A 25,693-nucleotide genomic window follows, 5' to 3' on the forward strand; every position below is an offset into this window, starting at 1 on the left:
GACCATTCATCGTTCTTGGCCTCTATCACTTTGTCGAACATTTCTTTTTTTTTGGGGGGGGGGGGTGGTCCCATGGAGAGGGCAATATTGTTTAAAAAAAATGGTAACAATGTCGCTCCCCGTAGCATGACAGAACTGCCCCCTCAAAGCCACACATGTACAAACACGATGGTGCTGTTATTAGTTACAATATGTCGCTCGACACCGTAACAAAATTGCACCCGCCAGTATGTAATTTCCCCTTATTGGAACACCCTGTACAGTTACATATTTGAATTGATATTTAAATGGCGGTCTCGTGAGCCTTCTTTGCCTAGTGTCGGTCTCGTGGGCTTTCTTTGCCCAGTGTCGGTCTAGTGAGCCTCTTTTGCATACTCTCGGTCTCGTGAGTCTTAATTGAGTATAGTGTCGGTCTCGTGGGCTTTCTTTGCTGCTAAGGAAAGTGGCTAGCTATGTTTCATTTACGGTGGGGCGGCCTGCAGCCGGCCGGGGGTTGGACAACAGTACAGTTACCACTGCCAGTGCAGACTGGACCTGCACGGCAAAGTGGAGTGAAATCATATTCCTGCGGCATCCCACGAGACCTACACCCACGAGTCATACGGTCCACGAGACCGACATCAATAATAGGTCCATGAGTCATACAGTCCACGAGTTTTACGGCTCAGGAGTCATACAGCCCATGTGTTCGACACTGCGCACAAAAGGCTCATGAGACCGACACTAAGCAAACATAGCCCACGAGACCGACACAAAGCAATAAAGGCTCATGAGACTGACACTATCAAAGAAAGCCCACGAGACCGACAGTAGGCAAAGAAGACCCACGAGACCAACACTAAGCTGAAAAGGCTCACGAGACCGACACTAAGCAAAGAAAGCCCACGAGACCGACAGTAGGCAAAGAAGGCCCACGAGACTGACAGGATAAACAGCGCCATCTACATGTCAATCACCTGTACAGGGTGTTCCATGAACGGAGAAATAACATACTGGCGGTTGTAATTTCACCACGCTATCAATTGAAAGTTGGCGATCATCTACATAATTATGAACGACATCAAACATGTATTTCTACATGGGGGGGGGCAAGTGTGTCAGGGAGCGACATTATTATCAAGTAGAAAAATAGAATTGTATTCTTCATGCCCCCCCAAAAAAAAAAAGAATAGAAGAATTAGTATTCTTCACCCCCCCCCTAACTTAAGAGACAAAGAACCCACAAATGAATTAAAAAGAGGGCAAGAACGATGTATGGATTAATTTTAGAGCTTTGATAATGCCATCGAGCTATTTTAATAGGCTTTCCCAGTTTTACCAATTTAGCTAGGAGATGGACATGATATAATTTTTACCGCTTCTCTTTCCCGATTCACTAGTTACTTATTCTATTTTAGATATTCTACCCACCCGCTTTGAAGTTTTGTAGTAAGATCTATTTGTAATTTTCTCTGTAACTATGATGTAATGCTACTGATTAAAACGTTTTATATCGCAGGGATTCACCTCAATTTGTGGCTTGTGTTATTCTCCTCCAAACAGTACATTTTTTCGTGAAATACAATAGCTGTTTTCATGGATGCATCTAATTTTTTTCCGAATCCCTTACGCTACCTTAATAGACGATTACGTTTTCTTATTTTTAATTAATACTAATTCAACACCCTCGCAGGTTTACTGTCAAATGACATATAACTTGACTATGTTTTGTTCATTGCTTGCTAATGAAGAGCGATTGTTTAAAGAGTTGTCTGCCTGTCGGCATGTGTGCGCAAACGGTGCTGGGCCACTGCGGTGTTTGTTTAGACAAGTGTGTTGGCTCGATATGGGTTAATTACTGTGTGTGAATGCAGCTAAAGATTAATTAACATCTTGAAGTTAAAATCAATTGAAGCATTAACTCCTATGTTGAATGGCAATGCCCACCTTATTTTAACAGCATTCATCGAGTTGTCTTTTGGAACATACAAGATACACTACAATCTCAAAAATTGATACTGCGTTTACATTTGTTCCTCAGTTTTATTTTTCTCTTTTAGAGAATCTGTCATGCCTGCAAATATCTGGTATGGTGCAGCCACATTGGATTATGCGATTCTTTTAATGCTGCTAATGATAATCACAATCATTATCATGATGATGGTGATGATGATGATGATGATATTGATGATACCGACGATGATGACACGACTGATGATGATAACAACAATGATGATAATGTTCAATCTCGACTTGTACACTCCCAAGGTCCTAAAGTTTAGAGGTCAACTAACCTGGTCTTGCTCTTGGCTGCTGGGTAGGGGCCTGTGGAGCTGTAGATGCTGTGGGTGTGGCCGTCTTACCTGAAACAGCACCAAACGGAGATCAAAATTTAACTACTTAATGTCACTCAGAAAAGCATAACTATACTCAGTCCCACATACCTGATGTGATGTTTTGGGTTTCCATTATCATATCTCAGATTGGATGATGAACAAATCGGTATGTCAATTGAACTTGAAGTAAGATTGGGCAGTTGACTGTTTCTAGCAGATTAGTCTTCAATCAAGTCATGGCGAGGGGGAAATGCATCTCCTGCTTCTACTATGGTAACAAATTTTACCATCAGCACGAAACAATGTATGGACATAGAACATCTACCAGCAGAAATGCACACACATACAAACCAATCCCTGGACTAACACCAAAGCTGTTAGTTGAAGTTCATTAGTGGTGTTCGGTGTTTAGCAGAAACTTGTGAGAGAAAACTGATGATTCAATGACTGTTTTGTTGATGATGATATAACGATAATAATAATACTATAAAAGTGGAAATTTTCGCGCATTTCGCGTAACCGCAAGCTAGCACGAAAATAAAAGCACACGAATATTTTTGCGTGCCATATGTTCCAGTTGTTGATGTCTTGATTCTGCGAAATTAAAAACACGCGTAACTCTTCTTACGTGGCCAAGCGCAGAACATTAGTCGCGCAAAATTTCCACTTTTACAGTAATAATAATCACTGTTCTATCTCTACTTGTAAACTCCCAAGATCCTAAGTTCAGAGGTCGACTAACCTGGTCTTGCTTTTGACTGCTGGGGAGGGGCCTGTGGAGCTGTAGATGCTGTAGGTGTGGCCGTCTTGCCTGAAACGGTATCAAATGGAGACCAAAATTTAACCAATGATGTCATTCAGAAAAGCAGTGTAGGAAACATACAATGTTAAAATGCTTTCTTGCATAGGGTTGAACATCACATCATTCCATAATCTGTACTATGAATACACTCACGCCTGAATACAATTCACAATCAATATTAAATGCACAAGTGTATGTGTACATGTTAAGATGGTGGGGTAGTAGTATGATCACTGATGATGATGACGGTGGTGGTGGTGATGACAATAATGAAAATATTTATGATGATATAACAACTAGAAAAGCACTCTGAAAGCGCAGACCTCCGCCAAGCAGCTCATTTCCAACATTGATCTTATTTTTCCATAGAGATCAGTGATTTTCACTCATACGTATATGCATGCAAAAAAACGCCTAAATTCCTCATATAGAAGCTTTTTGTTTATGTCATTAACTTCCAGCTGCGCAGCACCGTGCCCAAGCAGAGCACACACTTAAGTGCGCTCATGCAAACCTCAAATACGCGCAGCTTGAACGCCAACGTTCATTGAACCTACCTGCCAAAAGAAAAAAAAAAAATCCTTCAAAAATTCATAAAAATTCCTGGCTCACTAACAAAAATTAATCATCTGTTCCTTGTGTCATTATCCACTTTTCGTGCAAGTTTTATCCTAATCCATTCACAACCTTTTGAGTTATTTTGCACACACACACACACAAAAAACCCCAACCAAATGCCAGCAAAAGCATAACCTCTGTGGTGGAGGTAATATTAATAATCATTGTTCTATCTCGACTTGTACACTCCTGATGTCCCAAGTTCAGAGATCAACTAACCTGGTCTTGCTTTTGGCTGCTGGGGAGGGGCCTGTGGAGCTGTAGATGCCGTAGGTGTGGTCGTCTTACCTGAAAGGGCACCAAATGGAAACCAAATTATAACCACTGATGTCAATCACAAATGAAGTGCAGGAAACGCACAATTCCTAAACCCTTTCTTGCAAGGAGTTGAACACCACATCATTCCATAATCTGTACTATGAACACAATCCGGCCTGAATACATTTCACAGTCAATAGTACAATGTATGTGTACAGGTTAAAATGGTGGGGTAGAAATATGATCACTGAATTTCAATACATAAATTTCTATTTCTGTCTGTCTAATTACTTTTTTTTTTTTGAAGGGGGGTGATCCTCTATTGTGAATGTAGCTGGTGCATTGGTATATACTCGAAATTAAAGAAAAATGTGGAATGAAAACAGCAGAAATCGTCCACATCTATACGGCACTAAACTGCATGTCCAAAATTACTTCAATTATTCTAGAGCAAATGAAATTACAATCTATTTATGTAACACTATCACAGGACAACAACTTAGTGCACTGAACAATACACAGAGGAATACTCTTGAAGAACTACAAAAGTGCAGGGTAGATCCAAAAGAGTCAACACTCCTATAAAACACACTTAGAAAATGGTTAACAACAAATTTCTAGTTTTGTGTTTAGTTTTCTTGTTTTTCTTCACATCCATGACTTCACTATATTGACACAAGAACAGGCTCTAGAGAGACAAACATCAACCCAACAACGACTATTTAGGTCTAGCACTTCCAAACATGGCATGCAACTTCTGGATGGAGCAATGGCACAGCTCATCAGTTGCTCCTCACCATCTTGTCCTAACTTGTATGACAACTAGCTTCAAAGGGAACTAATGTGGGTATGATGTGGTTAGTGAAGTACGCAAATAAAGACCACATAAACACTGAAAGAAAACAACAATCTCACAACCCCATCCCATTCTCCTCCCATACCCCATCCCTATCCCCAAAAAGAACAACCCTCACAAAAAAACAAACAAACCCATACACACACACACAAACACATTCAACCTCTTGATAGACACTTACAAATGGAGAGAGGGAATTTCATGTTCATAAGTATCAGTGGAATACATCTGTCACAAATTGTCAATTATCTATTGGCATCACAACCATGTACAATTTCACAGAGTACACTGCAACTCTGTCTATAGAATTATACCTAGTCCCACATACTTGATATGATGTCTAGGGTTTCCATTTAATCAAAACTTAGATTGGATGCTGTACAAATCGGTTTATCATTCCAACTTTAAGATTGGGCAGTCGATTATTACGACAGATTAGTCTTCAATCAAGTCATGGCGAGGGGACAATGCGTCTCCTGCTTCTTATATGGTAACAAAGTTTACCATCAGCAGAAAACAACATATGGACATAGAACATCCAATCCATGGGCTGACATCAAAGCTATTAGTTGCAGTCATTAGTAGTGCTTAATGGTTAGCAGAAACTTGTGAGAGAAAAATTGATGATTCCACGACTGCTTTGCTACTCCCTCTGATTTTAGTGCCATATGATGCATGCAGCCGACTTCTACTAGATGTGTGATTTGCATTTACAGACACCGGTGACATTTTCTATCACACCCCACCCTTTGCCAATGCAAAATTAAGTGACTCAAGATATACTGTACTTGTAAAACAGTGTTATCAGAAACTGGGAATCAAGTTAGATAAAACATCTAAAAATGTCATATTAGGATATGAACTGAAGAAACAAATCCAAGGGGCAAACATGCTTGAGTGAGGTAAAGTGACGTCTTACACTTCAGGACCCCCCCCCCCCCCCCCCCCCAACACAGTCAAATAAAAGGTGGGGGAGGGGTGGAAGACAGTTGACTGTTATAGACAGGTGGCCACAAGGACAGGTTTGCCTTTATGTGTCCATTGAGTGTTTTTATCTGGGTATAACACCTATTGAGTAACACAGCCTACTCTCCTGCAACAAGTATTTGTGGTTTATAAAACCTTTGATGATGTGACTTTTTTTTATACATAGAAAGCCAGTGATGATGGAAGCGCATCTAATTATGACACAACGCAAGTGCCCAGATATACAGGATGGTATGGAATGGCGAAAAGTAGTATACGGAAATTTGAAACGGAGTGAGAAACTGTTCATAGATATGAGAAGGGTGGCTGGCCAATGATCTGACTCCATCCTTCTGGGATACACACAAAGAGAAATGCTTGTAAATAATTCTGTGGTCTTAGTAAAACAAAATGTTACAATTTGGATGTGATGTGATATGGATCAAAGGTGCAAATAAACAAACAAATAAAATGAAGCAAACTGAAGTATCGACTAAAATGTAAAACCTTCCGGACACTAGCAAACTACGCACAAAAAAAAACAACAAACAAAAACAATGGGGTATGACCAGTGATGCATTATGAGTTTGTGAACTGAAAAAGGTTCATACAATCTGATTCGCAAATTGGAAACTGAACCAGAATAAAAACAAAAACAAAAACCATCACACGAGGGCAGGAGGGAGGGGCGCTGTTCCTTGTAGGGAAACGTACTTGGGTCTGATGTGTCAACACTGCCCTCTTTGGCAGCTGGAGGGGTAATGTCCGTTCTCTCTGGTACCGTGGGCGCTAGGGATACAGAGAGAGGAGTGTATGTAGACATAGGATGTTTGTTTGTATCGGGGGATGAATCTGATGCCACTTTAAATACTGTGGGAATATGGTACAATTTTGGTGTCAAGGAATACCAAATGATGTGTGAAAACAAATGTTCCATGAATGATGAATTCACATATATATCCAAAAGTGCTCTTGACTGAACATACCCAAAAATAAGAAAAGCAAAAGGAATGTAAAAGCACATGATAAAAGAACAATTCTTGAAGACAGTACATCCTTGTCCTTTCTGAATTCCATTACATGTGAGGTTTCCAATGGAAGTAGTGCACTCATAATTCAGCACAAACCCTGTCTTTATATAATTACAACAAAAATGAAAATGATAAAGCTCATGCTAATTTCTCTCTTTAACTGTTTGCCTGGGTTGCCACTCAAACCAAGTTAACATTTCAAATGTCTTTAACTATTTTTCTTTCGTTTGTTTCAGAGTGAAAATGATTGAAATCTGTGTACGATATCCCTTTTCCATACCATTCAGCCACAGTAGTGCTTTCCCCGAATGAATTACATACAGCAAAACTATCTCATCATAATCCCTGTTAGTTACCCATTCAGTCGCTAATAATTAAACATCAATATTTCAGGGCAACATATGTACACAATTTTTTAAACAATTAAAGATAAAGAAACACTACTTTCAATACTTCTGCAGTCATATTGAATACAGGAAATATTTGTTTGAAGGGGAAATAAATAATGTCAGTGAATGTGTGGTCTCGTAAAATCTAGAATTATCAGTACAGGAAAGCAAGTGCAAAAGCCTTCTGTAAAAATTTTTAGCCTACCAGTCACAGCCAATACTTATGTCATTCATGTTTTGTAAAGCTACATAAAGCACAACAGAATCTAGACAATTGCTCCTACAAACAATATTTGTTCTTTTTACTGTTCTTTTTTTTTTCTTACTTTGACTTCAGCACCTGTCATTTACAAAGCTTCAAAATTTGCAAGATGCACTCTTATATAGGAAGGAATGTAATGCAACAATATCGAGTACATGCAATAACAAAGTACAGAGATATAATACACACATGTACACAAATGAATGAAAGTGTTCTGCATCATGGATGCCCATACAGAGTGCTGTGCTTACTGTACACAAATAAAAAAATAAAAAATAAAATAACGCTAACAAAGACCATTCAGTGCATGGCTGCTGGCATCCGTAAATTTTTGCTGCATAATAATCAAGTAGAGAGAAAAAGAAGATGGGGAAAATATTCAAAAAAAAAAGAAAGAAAGAAAAACATACTCTCTGCTATATATACCTGGTTTTGTTGTGGCAGCAGCTGCTGCTGTAGCTGATCTGGTTTCCTTTGGCTGAATAGGTGGTGCAGTGGGTGCTGGAGGCGTTGGTTTGCTCACCCCAATCTGCCGTGAGGGAAGGAGGGGGGAGGGAGGGTAGGGGCAAAATTGGTCCATGTCATGACATCGGGATTTACCAAAATTTAAGTACTGACCATCTGCTCAGCACACATGTGACTAAAGACTTCCCTGTGAAGTTTGGCATATTGCATGTCTACCAACATCACACACAGCATTGCTATTCACTAAACCTTTATTTCAAGAGGATAGAAAATGTTATAAAGACTACAAGTTTGAAGAAGTTGCTTCAGTAGCATATCATTATGTTCTAGAATTCACCATCTTCTATGTATTCTGTATCTAAACCTGGGTTCAGTTAAGTTGTCATCGGCACTGTCCCCTTGTCCCGAGTGGATCTCATTTTGGTCAATAAATGTCCATTTACAATCCAAGTTCAAGCACTGAGCTACAATTTCAGCGATAAGCTGGCTTATGTGCGACGTTTTTTTTTTTTTTTTTTTTTTTTTTTTTTTTTTTTTTGGGGGGGGGGTCTTAAAATGGAGATACATGGTATGCAGAATACTTTGCCCTATAATTTCAGACATGTGTCATTACAAGAGCAAATTGGCATCAAATACATAAATGGTTTTATGTTATAAGAGTAGTGGTTTCAATCAGTAGACATACATTATTTTCCCTTGCAAACAGCAAATTTTGAGGGTTTTTTTTTTGTTTAATTTCTTGCGACATTACTGTTCATTCAGACCAATTCTAAGTTCGACATGGGGTTCACTCAAGCCAGCAAAGCAATTCATGCTGGAAATCAAATTTAAAGACATTTAAAATCAGAAACACACCAATAATTCTGTACATTACAAAACCAACTCGGGCTCATGGGTTAGCTGCATCAAAGTTATCTTTTTGTGATATTTGCTGCAAGTTGTTAGTCATTTTTTGGCTTTCTCATTTTTTTTTTTTTTTTTTTTTGGGGGGGGGGGGTAGGGGGCTTTCTCATTTTTGTTTGCTTTGATCTGTATTTTTGTTGTCTGTTTGTGTGTTTGGGGATGGGGGAGGGGAAATTGACCAAAGAAGAGCTAGCTGGAGGAGCAGCTCACCCGCACACTGGTCCTTTCCTCCTTCTTCTTTATTCCTCCTCCGCCTCCCATGAGAAAGTGACCCCGCCTGACCTCCGTCGGCTTGGCAACCCCCCCACGAAGACTCACGTGGGGCTTCTTCTCCTTGCCGGCACCGTCTTGCCACTGCGAGACCACTTCTGCGCTCGTCACCGGCTGCTTGCTCTCCTCCTGCCCCTGCGACTTCTTGACGTCGTCGCGGCTGCCGGTGCTGCTGCCACGTGACCTCTTGACCCCTTCGTGACCAGGTTTGACCTCCTCTGTGCTCCCCCTGGCTCGCTTTGGCCTATCCCCTGGGGCTGGGGATGAGGATGTCGATGAGAGACGGCGTTTTCGGTCTTCTGGTGGACTGGTGTTGGCACTACCAGCAGCTGTTGAGAGTCCAGTCAAAGGTCAAGTGTCAGAGGTCAAAGAAAAAGGTTATGAGGAAGGACCTCTCAAGACATACTGCACTACTGAAAGACATAAATCAACACTCCTACATGCAAACATAGGAAAACAGTGTGTCACAAAAACTATAGGAATGTGCGGATAGGAGTCAGTAGCTATTCCTTGTTTTTTTCCTCTCCGGAGAATTCCCAGAAATTGAAACATACACACAGAAATCTGCCTAAAATTTCAAATCCTTGATACTGCACAATTCCTCCGTACAGAAAGATCATAAAGCTAGTAAGAAGTTTTACAATTCCAACACTAATCAATTCATAGACTCCTGCATAAGAAGGTTTGGCCACTCTCCACAGAAGCCATCCACTTCCATGTGCATGAACAACAGCGCAAATGGAGCACTTTGTTTGCACCGAGTTCGAAAACTCTGGCATTTGTTATTCACTTGATTCCCTACTTTCCTTCACCACCCCTACCCAGGGAATGCCAATCACTCACCCTGTTTTTGAGCTGCATTTCTCTCAGCCAACCGCTGCCGGTTCTGGCTCCGCCTGGCTGCATTCTGTTGGGCTCGCTCAATCTGCGCTTGCAGGTTGCTGAAGAAATCCTTCAGAGGGGGGTCAAACGATAAAACACAAGTTTGACTAACGCCTCCTCCATCGATGAAGAGGGTAATTATGGTCTCTTCCCTTGCCCTCCTCCCCCCCCCCCCCCCCACCCTCACACACACACCCTTCCGCACTATCATTTCACAGAAATGTTGACACCACATACAACTTCAATCTGGCAAACTCGTTGATGTCAGTTTCTGAGTACAGTGTATTCTGAAACAAAGCATACCAAAGACGGTCTCCCAGGGATTATAGGAGGTTGAGGCGACATGCTGAAATTTTGCATAACATCCCATAAACTGGGAGGCATTCTGCACACCATGTCATAAACTGATGACATATAACAGAAATCTATGTAGTAGCTTGCATGTAAATAAAATGTTTCCACAAACTTACTGAAAATCTTGCTGAAGACTGATACTCTTGGCTAACAATTCGGTGTGTTTGATCAAATGTTCAAAAAACAAGGCTACAATAGAATCAGAGAGCATCTTTAATATGCCCTAAAGCCAGATCCCTGGCCACAAGGGACTGTGTGCTGCATGCATAAGACTTCAAACACCCGTGCTAGAATGTCAAGCTGTGGATCATCCTTCTCACCTGCTGCTTTAGCTGCTCCGGCATCTCTCTGACGTTCATCCCCTGGACGTTCTTCTCGATACCGTCGTAGAAGATGATGCGGTACGACCCGTTCTGGTTGATGCCCACGATCTTGCCCGGATAGTAGCGGCAGTCAGACCATCTCGCCAGCACCTCGTCTCCAGACTTGTAATTCTGTATTCAACAATTTTTAAAGAAAATGTTTCAAATTTTGTTTATTGTTTTGTTTATTGTGATTTTGTATATGATTTTGTACTATGATTTTTAAGAAAATATTCCAAATTTCGTTTGCTGTTGATTTGTTTATTGTCCATCTTTTCTGGATGATGATGTTTAAGGATTAAGGTATTTGTGGCAAATTACTACTTTGCTGATGAAGGGGTATACAGAGTTTTGTGCAGATCCTCAATTTCCTTTGACACAAAGGGACAGATGACATGGATTCTAGAACCTAATATCAAAGGAATCTCTGCATCGCTACTTTCTGCGCAAGCCGGTGACACAGCTTCCCTCTGATGTATAGCAGGAATAGGGATCAAGAACAATACATATCTTGAGTTGTGATGCAAAAGCACACATATCTTTGAGATAATCTGTGAGGACAATGTGCCACGCTACATTATTAGCAGCCATGACAAAAGAAATCATGGGCATACATACTCAAGCAGGATTTGAACCTACGAACTCCTGATCACTGGACAGGCGTCTTATCCACTAGACTACCAAGCAAGTGGAATAATTATCCTGTACCCACTGCATGCTATAGGGATTAGAGCCAGCACTGGCGGTCGGGCGGAAGCTTGGTGGTCTGGTGGACAAAACACCTGTCCGGTAATCAGGAGGTCGTCGGTTCGCATCCTGCTCAAGTATGTTTGCCCATGATTTCTTTTATCATGGCTACTACTATTGTATAAACACTGATCATTTCAATGCTTATTTATGTCAATGTAGGGCAATTTGTCAATCTGTTGCTATAAAAATTATTATTACAGCAACAAAGACGTTTTGTGCCAATATTGTTGTACATCTCAGTTTTCAAACCACCATAACAGCTACTACACAGGTGTGGAGCCGATGCAATAGTCTTGGTCAAGCCAGAGTCATCGTTCTTAACCCATTGAGGACGAGCAGACTTTATCATAACATGCACTTCCCATAGATACCTGCCCAAATATGCTCAGGATTAGTCATCAATGGATTTTAAATGTACATCACATGTAGTGTAGATTCTGCACCATCGAGCACAGGACTATCCCCTAAAGTGTGTTCAGTAACTACCAGTAAAGTCACACACTGCACTGATAGGAAATCACAGCATGGTGTCTAAACTGTTGCAAATTTCCAAGGTATGTATTCATTCACATACAGGAGGTGGGTGACAAAAAGGAATAATGTATTCACAATGCGAATTAGTTTATAGGGGGGTCTACAAGAAGCAAGGTCAAGCAATGTGAAGGATTACTGCTGGTACTGCTAGTGTAACACTTTGGAACTAAAGTGAAAATACATTGAGAAAACTAGATATATCGCTACGGCGACTGATATGCCTCAGCCATAATGCATGGTTCTCCTAATAGGTCTATAGTACAATGTCTTGACAATGTGTGATGACAGTTTCACACAATTGGCAAAATATCAAAATAGCAGGTTTGTCACAAATGTGCTGAATGTTCACTTTCCTAGAACTAGGTTCAATTGGATGAATGATTAAAATGTCAAGAGTGCAGGTATTTGGGGAACTGATGATTTTTACTTGACTTTTGACCCTTTTATAAGTTTATGCATTGAGTAATTTTCAAGGTATTGAGAAAAAGTATAATTTCAGTATCAAATGGGAAAATAGCATTATCTAAACCTGGCCTTTGACCTTTGACCTAACAGTTCCAAAGAGAATCACTGTTAGGTTAAACATGCATAAATATGTAAGCTTCATGATGATACCTCAAGTTACTTTTGAGATATGGAGGAAAAAGTGCAATTCAACACTTTCACTTGACCTTTGACCTTTTGACCTTTTGGCAAGAAACTTCCCACAGAATAAATATCGGGTATTACATGCATACATCAAGTTGAAAAAAAAAAACCTTCAGGCATTGCATAAATATAAGGAAAGTAGTGATATTTTGAGGAGTTGACCTTGACCTTTGAACCATGACCCCCAACTTTCCTAGATTATCACTGCCCATTGGAACAAGCATATACACTAAGTTCCATGAAGATACCTTGAACCATTTGCGAGATATGGAGAAAAACATGAATTTTCAACCTTTTTTTCAAAAATAACCTGTGACCTTTGAACTTTGACCCCGTGACCCTAAAATCCAAACAAAGTATTATCCCCCCAGGATATACCCTCATACCAAGTTTGATGTAAAACCACCACACGATTCTTGAGATATCGACAAAAACAAAACAGGACAGACGTACGTACGTACGGACAGACGGACGACCCGAAAACATAATGCCTCCGGCCACTTCGTTGGCGGAGGCATGAAAACAATCACGAGAATTGTTGTACTGCATATGCTGTTATTTTCGCGAATGAGGAGGTCATGGACATTTTTGCAAGATGTTGTTTTCACGAAATGACATGAAGCTGTCGTAAGTGCACCATTATACCAGCGCATGGGCGACATTTTCGCGTGCTGTTAAATTTGCGGTCCAACAGTGATTCGCAAAATTCGAGAAAATTAAACCCTCGCGAAAATAACAGCTTATACAGTAAATCTCTGATATGAATCATCTTTTTTTCTCTTTTTATTGGATGGATTAGGTCCTATCCCAGCTAGCTCCTCTCCCCCCCCCCCCCCCCCCCCCCCCCACTTTTTAAAAATTGGATGGATAAGGCCTTACCCCTGCTGGCTCCTCTTTGAAGCCATCCTTTCTGTGGGACGTCCGGACCACGGAGCGAATCTTGGGGGTGCTGTAGTGGACCCACTCGTCGTATCTCGAATTCCAGCCCTCAAAGTGGATCAGGATCTGGCTGGTCTCCTCGTTTACCTGGACTATCTTGGCCAGATACCTGGACACAGACATGCAAGGAAGCAGCACAGGTGTCCATTATTAAAGGAATGGTATGGTTTTGTTTGAGATGGGGATTCGGATTTTAACTTTTTGTGAGATAATCAGAAACCAAATGCAATATTAAAGAGCATACGATTCTAAGAGCAATTCAGAGTTAAAACAATCAAAATACATACGGTACATTGTAGTTGCCAATATGAGACAAAACATTTATTTCTCAGCCTATAAATGCAGAATCACCTGTGTACATGACCATGTATGTTTTGTTGTGTGAAATAGTTTTTGTTGTAGTTTAAGTAAGTCAATAGTGTGTTAAAACGGTTTATTTCTTTCTTTGTGCATTTAATGAGGCCCCAATATTAAGCTCGGCTTACTGGGGATCCTCCCGTATGGTGCTTTGATTATTTTTTCCTTTCCCGGTACAGAGAACAGAGATATATAATGAATCTCAGTTCTCTATCACAATGATTTGCTTACCTTTCATGTGCAAATTCAGCCATGAATAATGATGAACCATGTATATATTTTCTAAAGTGATTACAGTTGATTACTTGTACCATGCAGAAACAGTAAAATGAAATGAAAATGAAAAAAAGTAAATACTCACTCCAATTTTCACACAATCTGCTGCATATTGAAGGATGCATATGAAAATATAAAGAAAGCAATGGGACTGCAATATCGACTCAAAATCATAGCAGTGTCAATGGCGTTTCTAACACGGGATGGTTTACCATTTGTTAAGATAGTCCATGGCCTCTAGCTTGAACCCCGGTACAAACTCGAAGCCAGCTCGGACCATCTTGCCCCGAGTTTTGGGCGGTGTCACCTTCTCTTCGGTGTGTGGCGTGCGCTGGCTCCCTCGACGCTTCTGAGCTATATCTTGTTGGGACTGTAGAGCAAATAAACAAATTGAAGTCAAGAGGAAATGTATACTCTTTGTGCTCGAGTTGTCAACAGAGGGCACGGTTTATCTTACACTGAATCACTCTACTCCAATTGAATGGGATCTACTTCATAAATATTAAAATGACAAATAGAAAAAAAAATACACATGTTACACCATGTGATGTCAGTCTTAACATGGAAATGCGCAAATAGTTTATTTACTGTAGATCGTTAGCTTGTGTTTGATTTCTATCAATAGTTAGCACGCTGACAGTCAATGAATTAAGAATTATGAACATTATCTAATAACGCCACATGTGAAATACTCACTTTTACAGAAGCTACAAGGTTGGGCAACCAAACTCCGCCACTTGAGAAGTTCAAAACTGAATATTCCTAGCCTGGCACTAACTGCTGGTTGCCAAGGACAATCATCACTATTTTGAAACTAAAGGTACTACAACAAAACAATTCTCTTGCCTTATTTCTGCTCTGCTGACGGCTCTGCTCGCTCTTCAGTAGTTTTTCCTGCCTCTCCCGTTGCTCTCGACTCTCCCGCCTCTCGCGGGTGGAGGTCCTCATGAAGCGAATGATGATGCTGGACCCGGGCTCCTTGTCTGTCCTTCCGCTGCTCTCGTCGTTGCTCTCCGCTGTACTGCTTCGGCTGGAGAGGGTGCTGGGTGTCGACGGCTTCAGGTCGCTCGAGCTGGGCGAGGACGGAAGCCCTCCGAGTTTCTGACCGCCGGAGGAGGGCAGGGAGGGTGAAAGCTTTGTGCTGGAGTCGCTCGACTCTGTAACAGACGGTGATGCCAGGGTCTCTCTCTCCTCTGAGGTTGGAGGCATTGCCTGGCCAGTACTGCCCGATATTGCTTCCTTGTGGTCTGTCCCAGATGTGAGGGCATCTCGTGACAAAGCGCCCTCAGTGGTGTTACAGCCATCCTCCTCGGTAACATCGCTTTTGTCTCCTGCTTTTCCAACTGCATCTCTGCCCTCCGCACACGAAATTTTCTCTTCACCAAGTGAGGGCTCAGTGACTGGTTCGTGAGTGATTTCCAGCCCCGTGGAGTGCTCTTCTACAAACTGAGTCACCTTCACTTCAAACTCATCACCCCTGTCCTCCCTGGCCTTTGACCCCTTATTGGCATTAGCAGCAGCATCAGCAGTGGTGCTTTCGCTGTTATCTTGTGCCTGTGGGGCCTGTTGGGGCGCATCAACACTCTCAGCCATTTCCGTTACATCCTCTGCCTCATCGTCTTCAGAGTCGGAATCCTGAGCGATCAGCATGTGGTAGATGTCATCGTCGTCACTCGAGTCCGCATCATCATCTCCTTCTAGCATCTCCACATCGGAGCCTCCACCTGGTTCTGGCTGTGCTGACTTAGTCTCGCCTTCTGAGGACCCCTGCATGTAATTTTCCTGTGTTGCTTCCTTTTGTTTGTGGTCGAGTCCATTATCTTTCTCACTGACTTCACCATCATTTTCCACTTTATCGATCGTTTCTTGCGTGTCCGAGTCAGTTTTATCCTGCACTGGTTGCTGCTGATCGGCCATTCTGGGGCATGTAAAAATACAAGTATGACCAGAGAATGTTAAAATAGTAAATACAGAACAAAATATCCAATATCTGAAGAATGTTAGCGTTTAAGGCACAGAATTGAATCACTGCATCTGGACTACTGTTGAATTGTGAGAACGGCTTCTTGTCCAATCCTGGGCGTTTCGTCAGCTCATCCAATCCAGATGTAGCACTAGTTTAATCTTGTGCCTTAATTTGGATGGTGAATGGAGGATGGATGAACCAGAACTAGCATCTTTATACATCAATGGTAGCATTTCCCACACAAACATCACATTTTGACTGACTTTTAACAAGAATAAAGATAGGATATGGATACTGACCAATAGAATTCAGATTCTAGATTAGCCCAAATATTGCCCTTAACACGCTTTCTAAAAACATGTCCATAGTCAAAAGTGGCAGTCACAAGTGACAGTACCCACAACAATGGCCTTGTATGGGTAAGTTAGCTCTAGGAAGTGTCTTGGCAGGTGTGACCTCAGTTGAATCTGACCAGAACAACTCTAAATCTACTAGAGAAATTATCCTGACAAAATTGTAAAATATGCATGCATCCGTGCATTAGCAAGCAAGGTTAGGTCAGGTTTAGGGTTAGGGTTAGAGTAGGGTTGTATCTATGGTTAAATTAGTTGAGGGACATTAAGAAGACGCAGACTGTCACCACTGCGCTGGTAAAGGCATGGGCGCACATGGTCGGCTAGTGCATATCATCCTCGCTCGTATGCTGGCAGAACTGACAAGTTTCAGCACGCACGCTTTCGTGCTCGCTAGCTTGCGATGATTCTATGGGGTTGCGTGGGTCTGCAATGCAAACAACTGCCGTGTGGTATGTAAGGGGTACCGAGCGAGCACGTACACACACTACACACACACACAGCACATGCGGTGTGACGACACTGGGGGAATGGCTTCTGCGCTTGTTACGCGTATTTTCTGACTGCTGTACGCTCATTATCCGATCTCTGGAGATCCACACGCGAATGCAACTTTTTGGCGTAATGATTTGGACACATTTTCATGCGTGCTCGTCAAAAAAGGGGGTAATATTGCTGTGATTTGAAAGTTAAATTTCTCGAGATAGAAACATCATTTCACCATGAAATTTGAAATATGTCTTAATGATGTAATTCTCTTTCATATAAAATAGTTCATAATTTATTTTTCAAAGAATTTCAAAAGTTACAAAAATGCTCCAGACACCCTAATACATGATTGAACATTAGTCAATAGATTAGACATCTTGCCTACTAAGGTACTACAGTAGGGTTCGAGAAGGCATTCTACTAACGCTATCGTTAGTGGACGTTACATGGTCTTGGCCTAGACCGTGTCTAGACTAGATCTACTACTCGTAAAAACACTAGACTCTATAGAGTTCTAATATTAGGGCCTAACACTGTTAGTGTTGGGTAGTTAGGCTTAGATCTAAAATAGATTTACTGGTAGCGATGCCAAATCGGGCGCGCGTTTTCCCATGTATGAATATCTGTTTACGTGTTAAACAAGGTTACAAATTTCGTTGATTTTTGCTATCAATTTACCTTCAATCTCACTCGAAACTTCATACATTGTATATTTACGATCTGATGTTTGTAAATGGTTAAAATATATGCTGCGATAGCACTGAACAATAAATTGTTTACGGATTTTGCACTTGAAATGCACCGTGAAAACAGTCCGAACGAGTCATGGAGGCCACCATTTTGAATCGCGTCACTGCAAACTGAGGTAAGCATCATATTAGAAAGTACCGGTATCGTGATATACGAAATTTCGGTATCTGTTCGTGAGCTCACTTGCGTGGATCGATCGGTGAACACTACTGCTACGAATTTATGAAAAAAATCCGAATAATTTTGAGTATGTATATCAAATTTAACAGGATTTTTTCGAGCTTTTCTGAGTTGGGTGTTAAAAAACAACAACTTTGAAGGTTGTTTTCATAACCCTACACTTAAGTTTTCAGCAGTTTTCATACATATTCTGACTGACTGAAATGTCTGCTTTCCAATGATATCAAACTTGCTACCTATCATCGTATCGCAAAAAACCGCCGACGGGAAATCCTGGAGCATGTCCACTGCCTGAACCAGCGATATGGGAGGAAAGTGTCCATTAGTCAATGGGAAATATGTGAGATGGTCGCGAGAGTGTATGAACTGATTGAAGAGGGGTACTATTTATCTTTTCCTGGTTTATTTAGTTCTTGAAATGCAATAATGAATCATCCATCTTTTTGAATTTTAAACTACAAAATGTTGTAGATTTTAAATTATTTATGAATTAACTTTTTTTAAAGGAATATCACAGCCATCATTTTGGTTACTGTAACGATCAAGTGTATAGCCACTGTAGGATTAACTTTATCTAGATTTCAGTGAACAATTCAACTGATACAAAAGTATATTTATAAAATAATTGCAGACCTACCTTCTTGTTACTGTTTGTGTTTTTCCCTGATGTTCTACTTTTAGGGAAATTGTTGGTAATGTTTGAAGAAGGGGGAGGAGTGTGTCCCGGATTGAATTGCATTTAGAAAAAAAATAAAAATATTTTAAAAATGGGACAAAAGTGGCATAAAAATGGGGGGGGGGGGGGAAGGGCATGTGCCCTCAATCAGATCACTGAAAAAACAAACAAAGTTTGTGACTTGTGATGCATTATATATTCATATCAAGGAAATGTATACAACCACACGCGCTCAACATGACAAAGTTACTCACTAATAATGTTGACATCATATCTCGTGGTAAACTTTCATTTCAGCACTGATTGTACAAAATAAATGTATATCACGAGTCTTCTTTAAAATATGGTCATGATGGTACATCGTGTATACATGTACTAACACGTTACAAGTTGTGTATCCTGTAATATGTAAATAAAGTTGAGTAATAATGCATGACCATGTAATTGTTACATATCTTTGCAAACTAATGTTTATTTGCAAGACCAGCATCAGCAATATGCAATAAATAGTAATAGACTAATAATTTATATTGTACATTTACACACCCTTGGCCTAGACTATACAGCCCCTACTAGCTACTTGAAGCGTAAATCAGTCCGGGAAACCCGCTCATGAGGACCGCTCCCCCGTAAGAGGACTGCCCCCGCCTCATGAGGACCCCAGGGCTCCTCATACTGACCCCGGGGGGAAGTCCTCACGAGGACCCCTATTCACTTCTTTTTCATCTCACATCTGACGTATAAATTGTCGCAACTTTGCACGGTGATTTTTTGTTACACACACATGTCCACTATCCATGATGAAAAGAAGAAAAATCCTGTCTGTTTTTTTCTTCAAAAATTGAGTTTTAATCAACCAATGCAGAGCGCCCATCAAAACACGGGCGCCGGCGTGTTCGCACAATGCCAGACTGCCGCACCTAGCGGCCTGATCCATCTAAATATTTTTGGTGCTTTTTTCTGCGGCTCGCACATCTCCACGCGTGAATCAGCCTCGTGAAGCTGAAGTCTGACAACTTTTTACACAAATTCGTAACGAGAAAAATGAAATCAGTACTAACCTGATCTTGTGCATATATTCCAAATTACTATTCCACACTGATAAGGTAGGCGAGTACTCCAGTTTGTTAGCAAACTAATCACTTTGTAGGTATGATGGGTTCACTTTCTTTGTCAATTCCGCCGTCCGCTAAACTTTGGGCGCTTTTTCTGGAATCCCGCGACGAGACGTCACATCACATCACGCATCCCCATTAGCACATACAGACAGCGCGCAAGTTCGCTCTGAAAATCTCTCAGCTTGCGCGCTGTCTGGATGTGCTGGATGTGTGATGTGATGTGACGTCGCACCGCGGGATGATTCCAAGAAAACGCCAAAACTGGCAAAAATTAGCGGACGGCGCAGAATTGACAAAGGAAGTGAACTCGTCATAACTACAAAGTGATTAGTTTGCTAACAAACTGGAGTACCCACCTACTCTATCAGTGTGGAATAGTAATTTGGAATATATGTACAAGATCAGGTTAGTACTGATTTAATTTTTCTCATTACGAATTTGTGTGAAAAGATGTCAGACTTCAGCTTCACGAAGCTGATTCACGCGCGGAGATGTGCGAGCCGCAGAAAAAGCACCGAAAATATTTAGACGGATCAGGCCGCTAGGTGCGGCAGTCTGGCATTGTGCGAACACGTTGGCGCTCGTGTTTTGATGGGCGCTCTGCATCGGTTGATTAAAACTCAATTTTTGAAGACAAAAACAGACAGGATTTTTTTCTTCTTTTCATCATGGATAGTGGACATGTGTGTGTAACAAAAAATCACCGTGCAAAGTTGCAACAATTTATACGTCAGATGTGAGATGAAAAAGAAGTGAATAGGGGTCCTCGTGAGGACTTCCCCCCGGGGTCAGTATGAGGAGCCCCGGGGTCCTCATATCATCACATGAGGCGAGGGCAGTCCTCTTACGGGGGAGCGGTCCTCATGAGCGGGTTTCCCGGACTGAAATAAAAAAATGTATTTCCGTATCCATTTTGTTTTACTACAGTACTGTAGATTCTACATGGTAGTAGACCATAGAACAATAAATGATCTCGAACTGAATAATTAGCACCATTTTTAAGTTCAACACCGACTGGCGACTAGGTCTATCCATGGTCCATACCATGGACCATGCCATGTTGATGATGCTGACGCAATATCACAATCAGCGCGCAGCGTCCAGCGGTCCAGCGAACGAAAGCTCATTCTCTGAAGACTGAAACCCTGAACATGTTACGAAGAACTGCACGATCATGAGTCTTACCTTACAAATTTCGTAAGACTTCACAGGACTCATATCTTCTCACGGGAAATGCATCGTTCTTTGATTTGGGAAAGTTCAAGTTCCATATCGCATAGATTTGTTTAGATCAAGCCGTAACACTGCCACTACTGCATGTATACAAAGAATGGGTCATGGACCTGTTTGCGCATTTGCTGATGATACACATGTGACTGCACTTCTGCATACAGCATGGGTAACACACGGATGCATGCATAGCACGCAATCAAGTTACACGTAGATTGATCGTAGTGCTCCAGCGTTCAGTTTCGGAGCGTCAACACAAACAACGCGGCATATGTCGCCGAGTTCTTGCACGGGCAGCCGCGCAGTGTACTGTGCAGTCTGTGTAGTAGGATTGCGTGCTATGCAATGGATTGGAATACCTCAATATTTTGTGGCTAAAAAATTGTCATTATTTTGCAATACGTTGGAATCGATATCATAAGAGTTAAAGACAAGAGATTTTTATCAAAAATATCTTATTTATTTAAGTCAGTTTTCATATTCATGTTGATTTTAAAAAGGGTACTTGAAAGAAATATATATAGCTTTTTGTGCATCACCCCCTACATATTTTGGTACAATCCAATTGCCCGCGAAAGCTATGGGTTGGGGCGTAGAGGGTGCACTGTTGTTTATGTTTTCGCGTTGGTGCGCGATTCTCCGTGGGAATACCGCGATATGCACGTACTAAGTAATCAAACCAGTGCCTTGTGGCTTTGACTGTCGAATATCAACACAGCTATGACAATCTTGCCCTGTGCATACAGGTGCGGTAGAAAGTGCACATGTGATAGGAGCTAGCCGCAGCGTGTTTCATCAGCAAGGGTATATATCTACAGTGAGCAAGCAAGGCAAGGCAAGTCATCATGTGAAACCGATTGGACCTTGTGTGGCTGAGGGACAACTGAGATGGTGTTGGAAGAGCGATATTTGTCAAGAAATTCGTGTTCGTTTTCTTCCATCGAGGTAAGAAGTTATGATCAATTTTATTTTGGTTGAAATATATGATATAATTTACTGTGAGTCTGTTCATCAAATCATGCAATCGCATTGTTCTTTGCGCTGTTGCTGGTCATACTGCCACTTTGATACTGCTGCTGTGCTGCACTGGTTCAGCAGTGGTTAGCTAACTACCCACAGATACAGTTGAGTACCAAAAAAAAAAAAAAAAAAAAAAAAAAAAAATGTACCCGACCATCCACATGAACACACCCATTTACTATGTAATAGTTGAATCGATTGGACTCTCGGGTAATCACAACATTTTCAATGACTATCGAAGGCATATAAGCACACATCTAAATTGCATATTGCATGAAGAAACACTCAACACAATCGTCAATGAAACAAAAACCAATGTAGGTAGCGTCAGAAACTTGGTACATTGTCATCGTACAAAAGATTTTATAAATAGACCCCCTACTGTTTATAGGGTTGAGATTGTTATCATGAACTTTGTAGACAATTCTAACATAACCATTAAAATACATGCATAAATTTAATTATGTCAACTTGTGTCTCCACAGTTGTGATTGAGATAAGCACATTGAATGGGAGTTTTTCTTTCTGGGGCCATGCATCCAGGTAATCTTCAGTCCTGAATCTTTGGTCCTGAAGATTCGTGCAGATTATCAGCCGGTTTTCATGTGTGGCCACTTCACTGGTGGGTTTCATCATATTATGGAATTTCACCCTCTACTATAGATTCTACTTTACAAGAGAAGTAAAGTGGGTTCTTGTACATGCATGGTGTAAGAGTTACTATCATTAGCCAGTGCCAAAGTAATGTTTGATATTTTTGTTTTTAGGACATTTGACAAGAAGTGAGAATGGAGTTGGACTCGGCCTTGAATGAACTGGGAATGCTCAGCATTGTGACTGAGAGTAGGAGGGATTTCCTTCGTGAGAAGTCTGCCACTGCCAGCGCTGCAGCTGCCTCGGCGTCCCCGTCATCAAGCTTTCACGTTGTGAAGATGAACCCGCAGTTTGTGACGTGTGTGGGCTCCGTCCTCTCCAGTAGCAGTCACCCGATCACCCGACGGAGCAGCAAGGGTGGCAGCCAGATGAACGGCGTCATGGAAGCAGAAAAGAGCTTGAGTGCCTCCCACGGTTATCCTTCGTCGTCGGCCCTTGTAAGTGAACACCGCGTTGTGAGGACTCATCGGCCGCGGTGTCGATACCAGAGGAAGCCCTACTCGGTCCCCTACAGACCGAAGGTCTCCCATTCACGCAAGATGAAGTCGTACCTTTCAACCAGTTTAGAGGATGACGTCTTTTTTGACGATCCACAGACAGATTACAATGGGAACGGGCGGAAATACCGAAGTCCCAGTACGGAGGCAGCCGAGAAGGCTCCCTCACTAAGTGTGCCGACCATCTCTCTACCCCGCTCCAAGTCACTTGATGACCTCCACTTGGACAGGCTACGAATCGATGACGGACTCAGCAGGCATCGCAGTGACGTTGAGTTAGCGTCAAAGCTCATCAGCAACTTGCAGGTTTCTTGAAGAGTCGGCTGCAAACCCAAAGAAAGAACTTAAAACTGGATCTGTGAATTGTCTTTTTGAAAAAAATGTTTGTGTTATTCAGGTGTCAGTGTCTGGCATCAGTGTTGGGTACGGTACACGCTAATATGTCATCTTCCAAAGTTGCACGCTAAACGGGTTGAATGGATATTGGTATTCAGAAGCAGATGCGTCCTAGACTCCAAACCAAATATTTGTGATACTTAAAACAGAAGTGTCTTACAACTGCAAGCAGCTACTACCATGGTTTAGCTTTGAACAGGATTTCAAAGAGATATTGAATCTATTTTATTTTTGTTTTGTCTTGTATGCGCCTGTGCAATGTTGAGCTGTTTAAATGATGTTGGAATTTTTAACAGCATAAATGGAATTTGTATTTTGTATTTCCTCAGTAATATTTGTGAGTGAAATGAATTATAATAATACATACATTGCCCTGAAAGATGCCAGAGGCATTATTGAATCATGCACAAAGGTTTCTAACTGAATGCACATTTAGTATTCTCAAAGTAGTGACAGAGTTTACTGCACTCCAAAATAATTGCAAATTGAGTCAGATATAACATTATAAGTACTTTTTGACTGATATGGAGGATCAAAAGTTCTGATTATATCTTCTAGCAGTCTTTGTTTTCACTCTTTTGGCAGTGGCATATTGACAAGAAATTTTGACCTTTTTTTCATACTTGTCATAGGTTTTGTTTTGAAAGTGCAATGAAATAACAAATTCTGAAATCGCAGACTACCCTTTCCAGAAAGAATGATGAGAAGGTGCTCACAGATTGTAAAGTTAGCCCGTGTTGATCTGACTTAGAACCTCATATGAACAATGAATAATTACTGTGTTACACATTATAAGGAAAACCTGCAGGTACTTTCATTTTAGGTGATGCATCTTTTTTTAGACTCTCTTAACTATTCATAAATTTCCAAGGAGAGATGGTGCGTGACTCATGAAAGTGGGATCCAGTTACCACCCAGAGACATGGCTAGAAATGAAGTAATACCTCTGGGATAACTGAATACAATTACTTGGAATACTGGAAGTGAAGGTATACATAACAGCACCGCAAAAGCAGTGAAATTCAACTTTCTCTTGAAATGAGGCACATTTTCAATGGAATGCACTTATCCTTGTTGGGTTGAATGTATTATAAAATGGTATTATATATAGCTTCTAGAAAGCCCCCCCCCCCCCCCCCCCCCTTGATGTATGGACGTGGACCACTGCCTATGGAAGGAATCTCAAACAGGAATGGGCCATTTTAGCTTGGTATAAAGGCTTGTGTAGAAAGTCCACAACAGCATTCCAGCGCCTGCTTGATACTGCAGCTGTAGATCTCTTACAGTGAAATTTGATGTTCTCTCGCTCCTGACGGCAAGCCTACAAGCGATAAAGGGCACTTGGAGAATACATAAGAGACACTGGTAGAACTTCATGGTGTTGTACACAATTGTAGCTGAAAAACTGTTGTCCCCCTTCTGCCTACAGTCTTATGTCTTATTCACAGATGAGCGGCATTTCTACTTATGGTAACGTAATACATACAGGGCTTATGGAGATATGTCACCCTGTGCTTCACGCTCTCACTGCCAAGCATGCTAGTTATTACCTCCGCCAAGGCGGATAAGTTTTTATCAGCGTTGGTTTGTTTGTTTGTTTGTCTGTTTGCAAAATAACTCAGAAAGTTGTGAACAGATTTGAATGAAACTTCCAGGAAAAGTTGATAATGACACAAGGAACAGACAAATCAATTTTGGTAGTGATCTGGGAATTGTATGAATTTTTGAAGAATTTTTTAATCTTTTGGCGAATGGGGTCAAAGTACTTGGGAGTTTAAGCTGCGCATATTTGAGGTTTGCACTAAGGTGCGTGCTCTGCTCAAGGCACCGCGCAGCAGGCAGCTGATGAGGTACAAATCTTGGGAATTGGGCGATTTTAAGCATGTTTGTATGGGTGGAAATGAGCTACTTGGTGGATGTCTGTGCTCTCTAAATGCGCTTCTAGTTAGATCTTAAAATGAATATTTCGTGAAATGTCATTTAACTGATCATTATTTTCCCTCCACTTACCCCCTTGCCCTCCATTGTATGGAGCTTGTGTGGGCTTCCAGAGAAGGGAACAAAGAATTCAACTGATTTTTGGAGAAAAGTACCGGTATGATGTTGATATGAAATTGTGGTGCATAC

The 25,693-nt window shown here is 41.3% G+C and overlaps 2 protein-coding genes across 2 annotated transcripts; one reads left to right on the forward strand and one right to left on the reverse strand.

Moving 5' to 3' along the window:
* Nucleotides 1-457: 457 nt before the first annotated feature.
* Nucleotides 458-21,095, reverse strand: LOC139720659 (uncharacterized). Its single transcript, XM_071632015.1, has 12 exons — nt 20,955-21,095; nt 15,084-16,155; nt 14,450-14,607; nt 13,545-13,713; nt 10,692-10,865; nt 9,979-10,087; nt 9,076-9,464; nt 7,924-8,026; nt 3,955-4,023; nt 3,058-3,126; nt 2,274-2,342; nt 458-534 (listed from the first exon to the last, which is right to left on the reverse strand). The coding sequence occupies exons 2-12, from the start codon at nt 16,152-16,154 to the stop codon at nt 458-460; spliced, it is 2,457 nt and encodes an 818-aa protein (XP_071488116.1). The 5' UTR covers nt 16,155; nt 20,955-21,095.
* Nucleotides 21,096-21,811: 716 nt separating this feature from the next.
* Nucleotides 21,812-23,798, forward strand: LOC139720688 (uncharacterized). The gene is made up of 2 exons (XM_071632044.1): nt 21,812-21,944; nt 22,787-23,798. The coding sequence occupies exon 2, from the start codon at nt 22,808-22,810 to the stop codon at nt 23,483-23,485; it is 678 nt and encodes a 225-aa protein (XP_071488145.1). The 5' UTR covers nt 21,812-21,944; nt 22,787-22,807; the 3' UTR covers nt 23,486-23,798.
* The last annotated feature ends 1,895 nt before the right edge of the window (nt 23,799-25,693 follow it).

Source organism: Diadema antillarum, unplaced genomic scaffold, assembly GCF_040938485.1.
Source record: "Diadema antillarum isolate AM-2024a unplaced genomic scaffold, OU_Dant_1.0 scf00000131, whole genome shotgun sequence".
NCBI classification, from domain to species: domain Eukaryota; kingdom Metazoa; phylum Echinodermata; class Echinoidea; order Diadematoida; family Diadematidae; genus Diadema; species Diadema antillarum.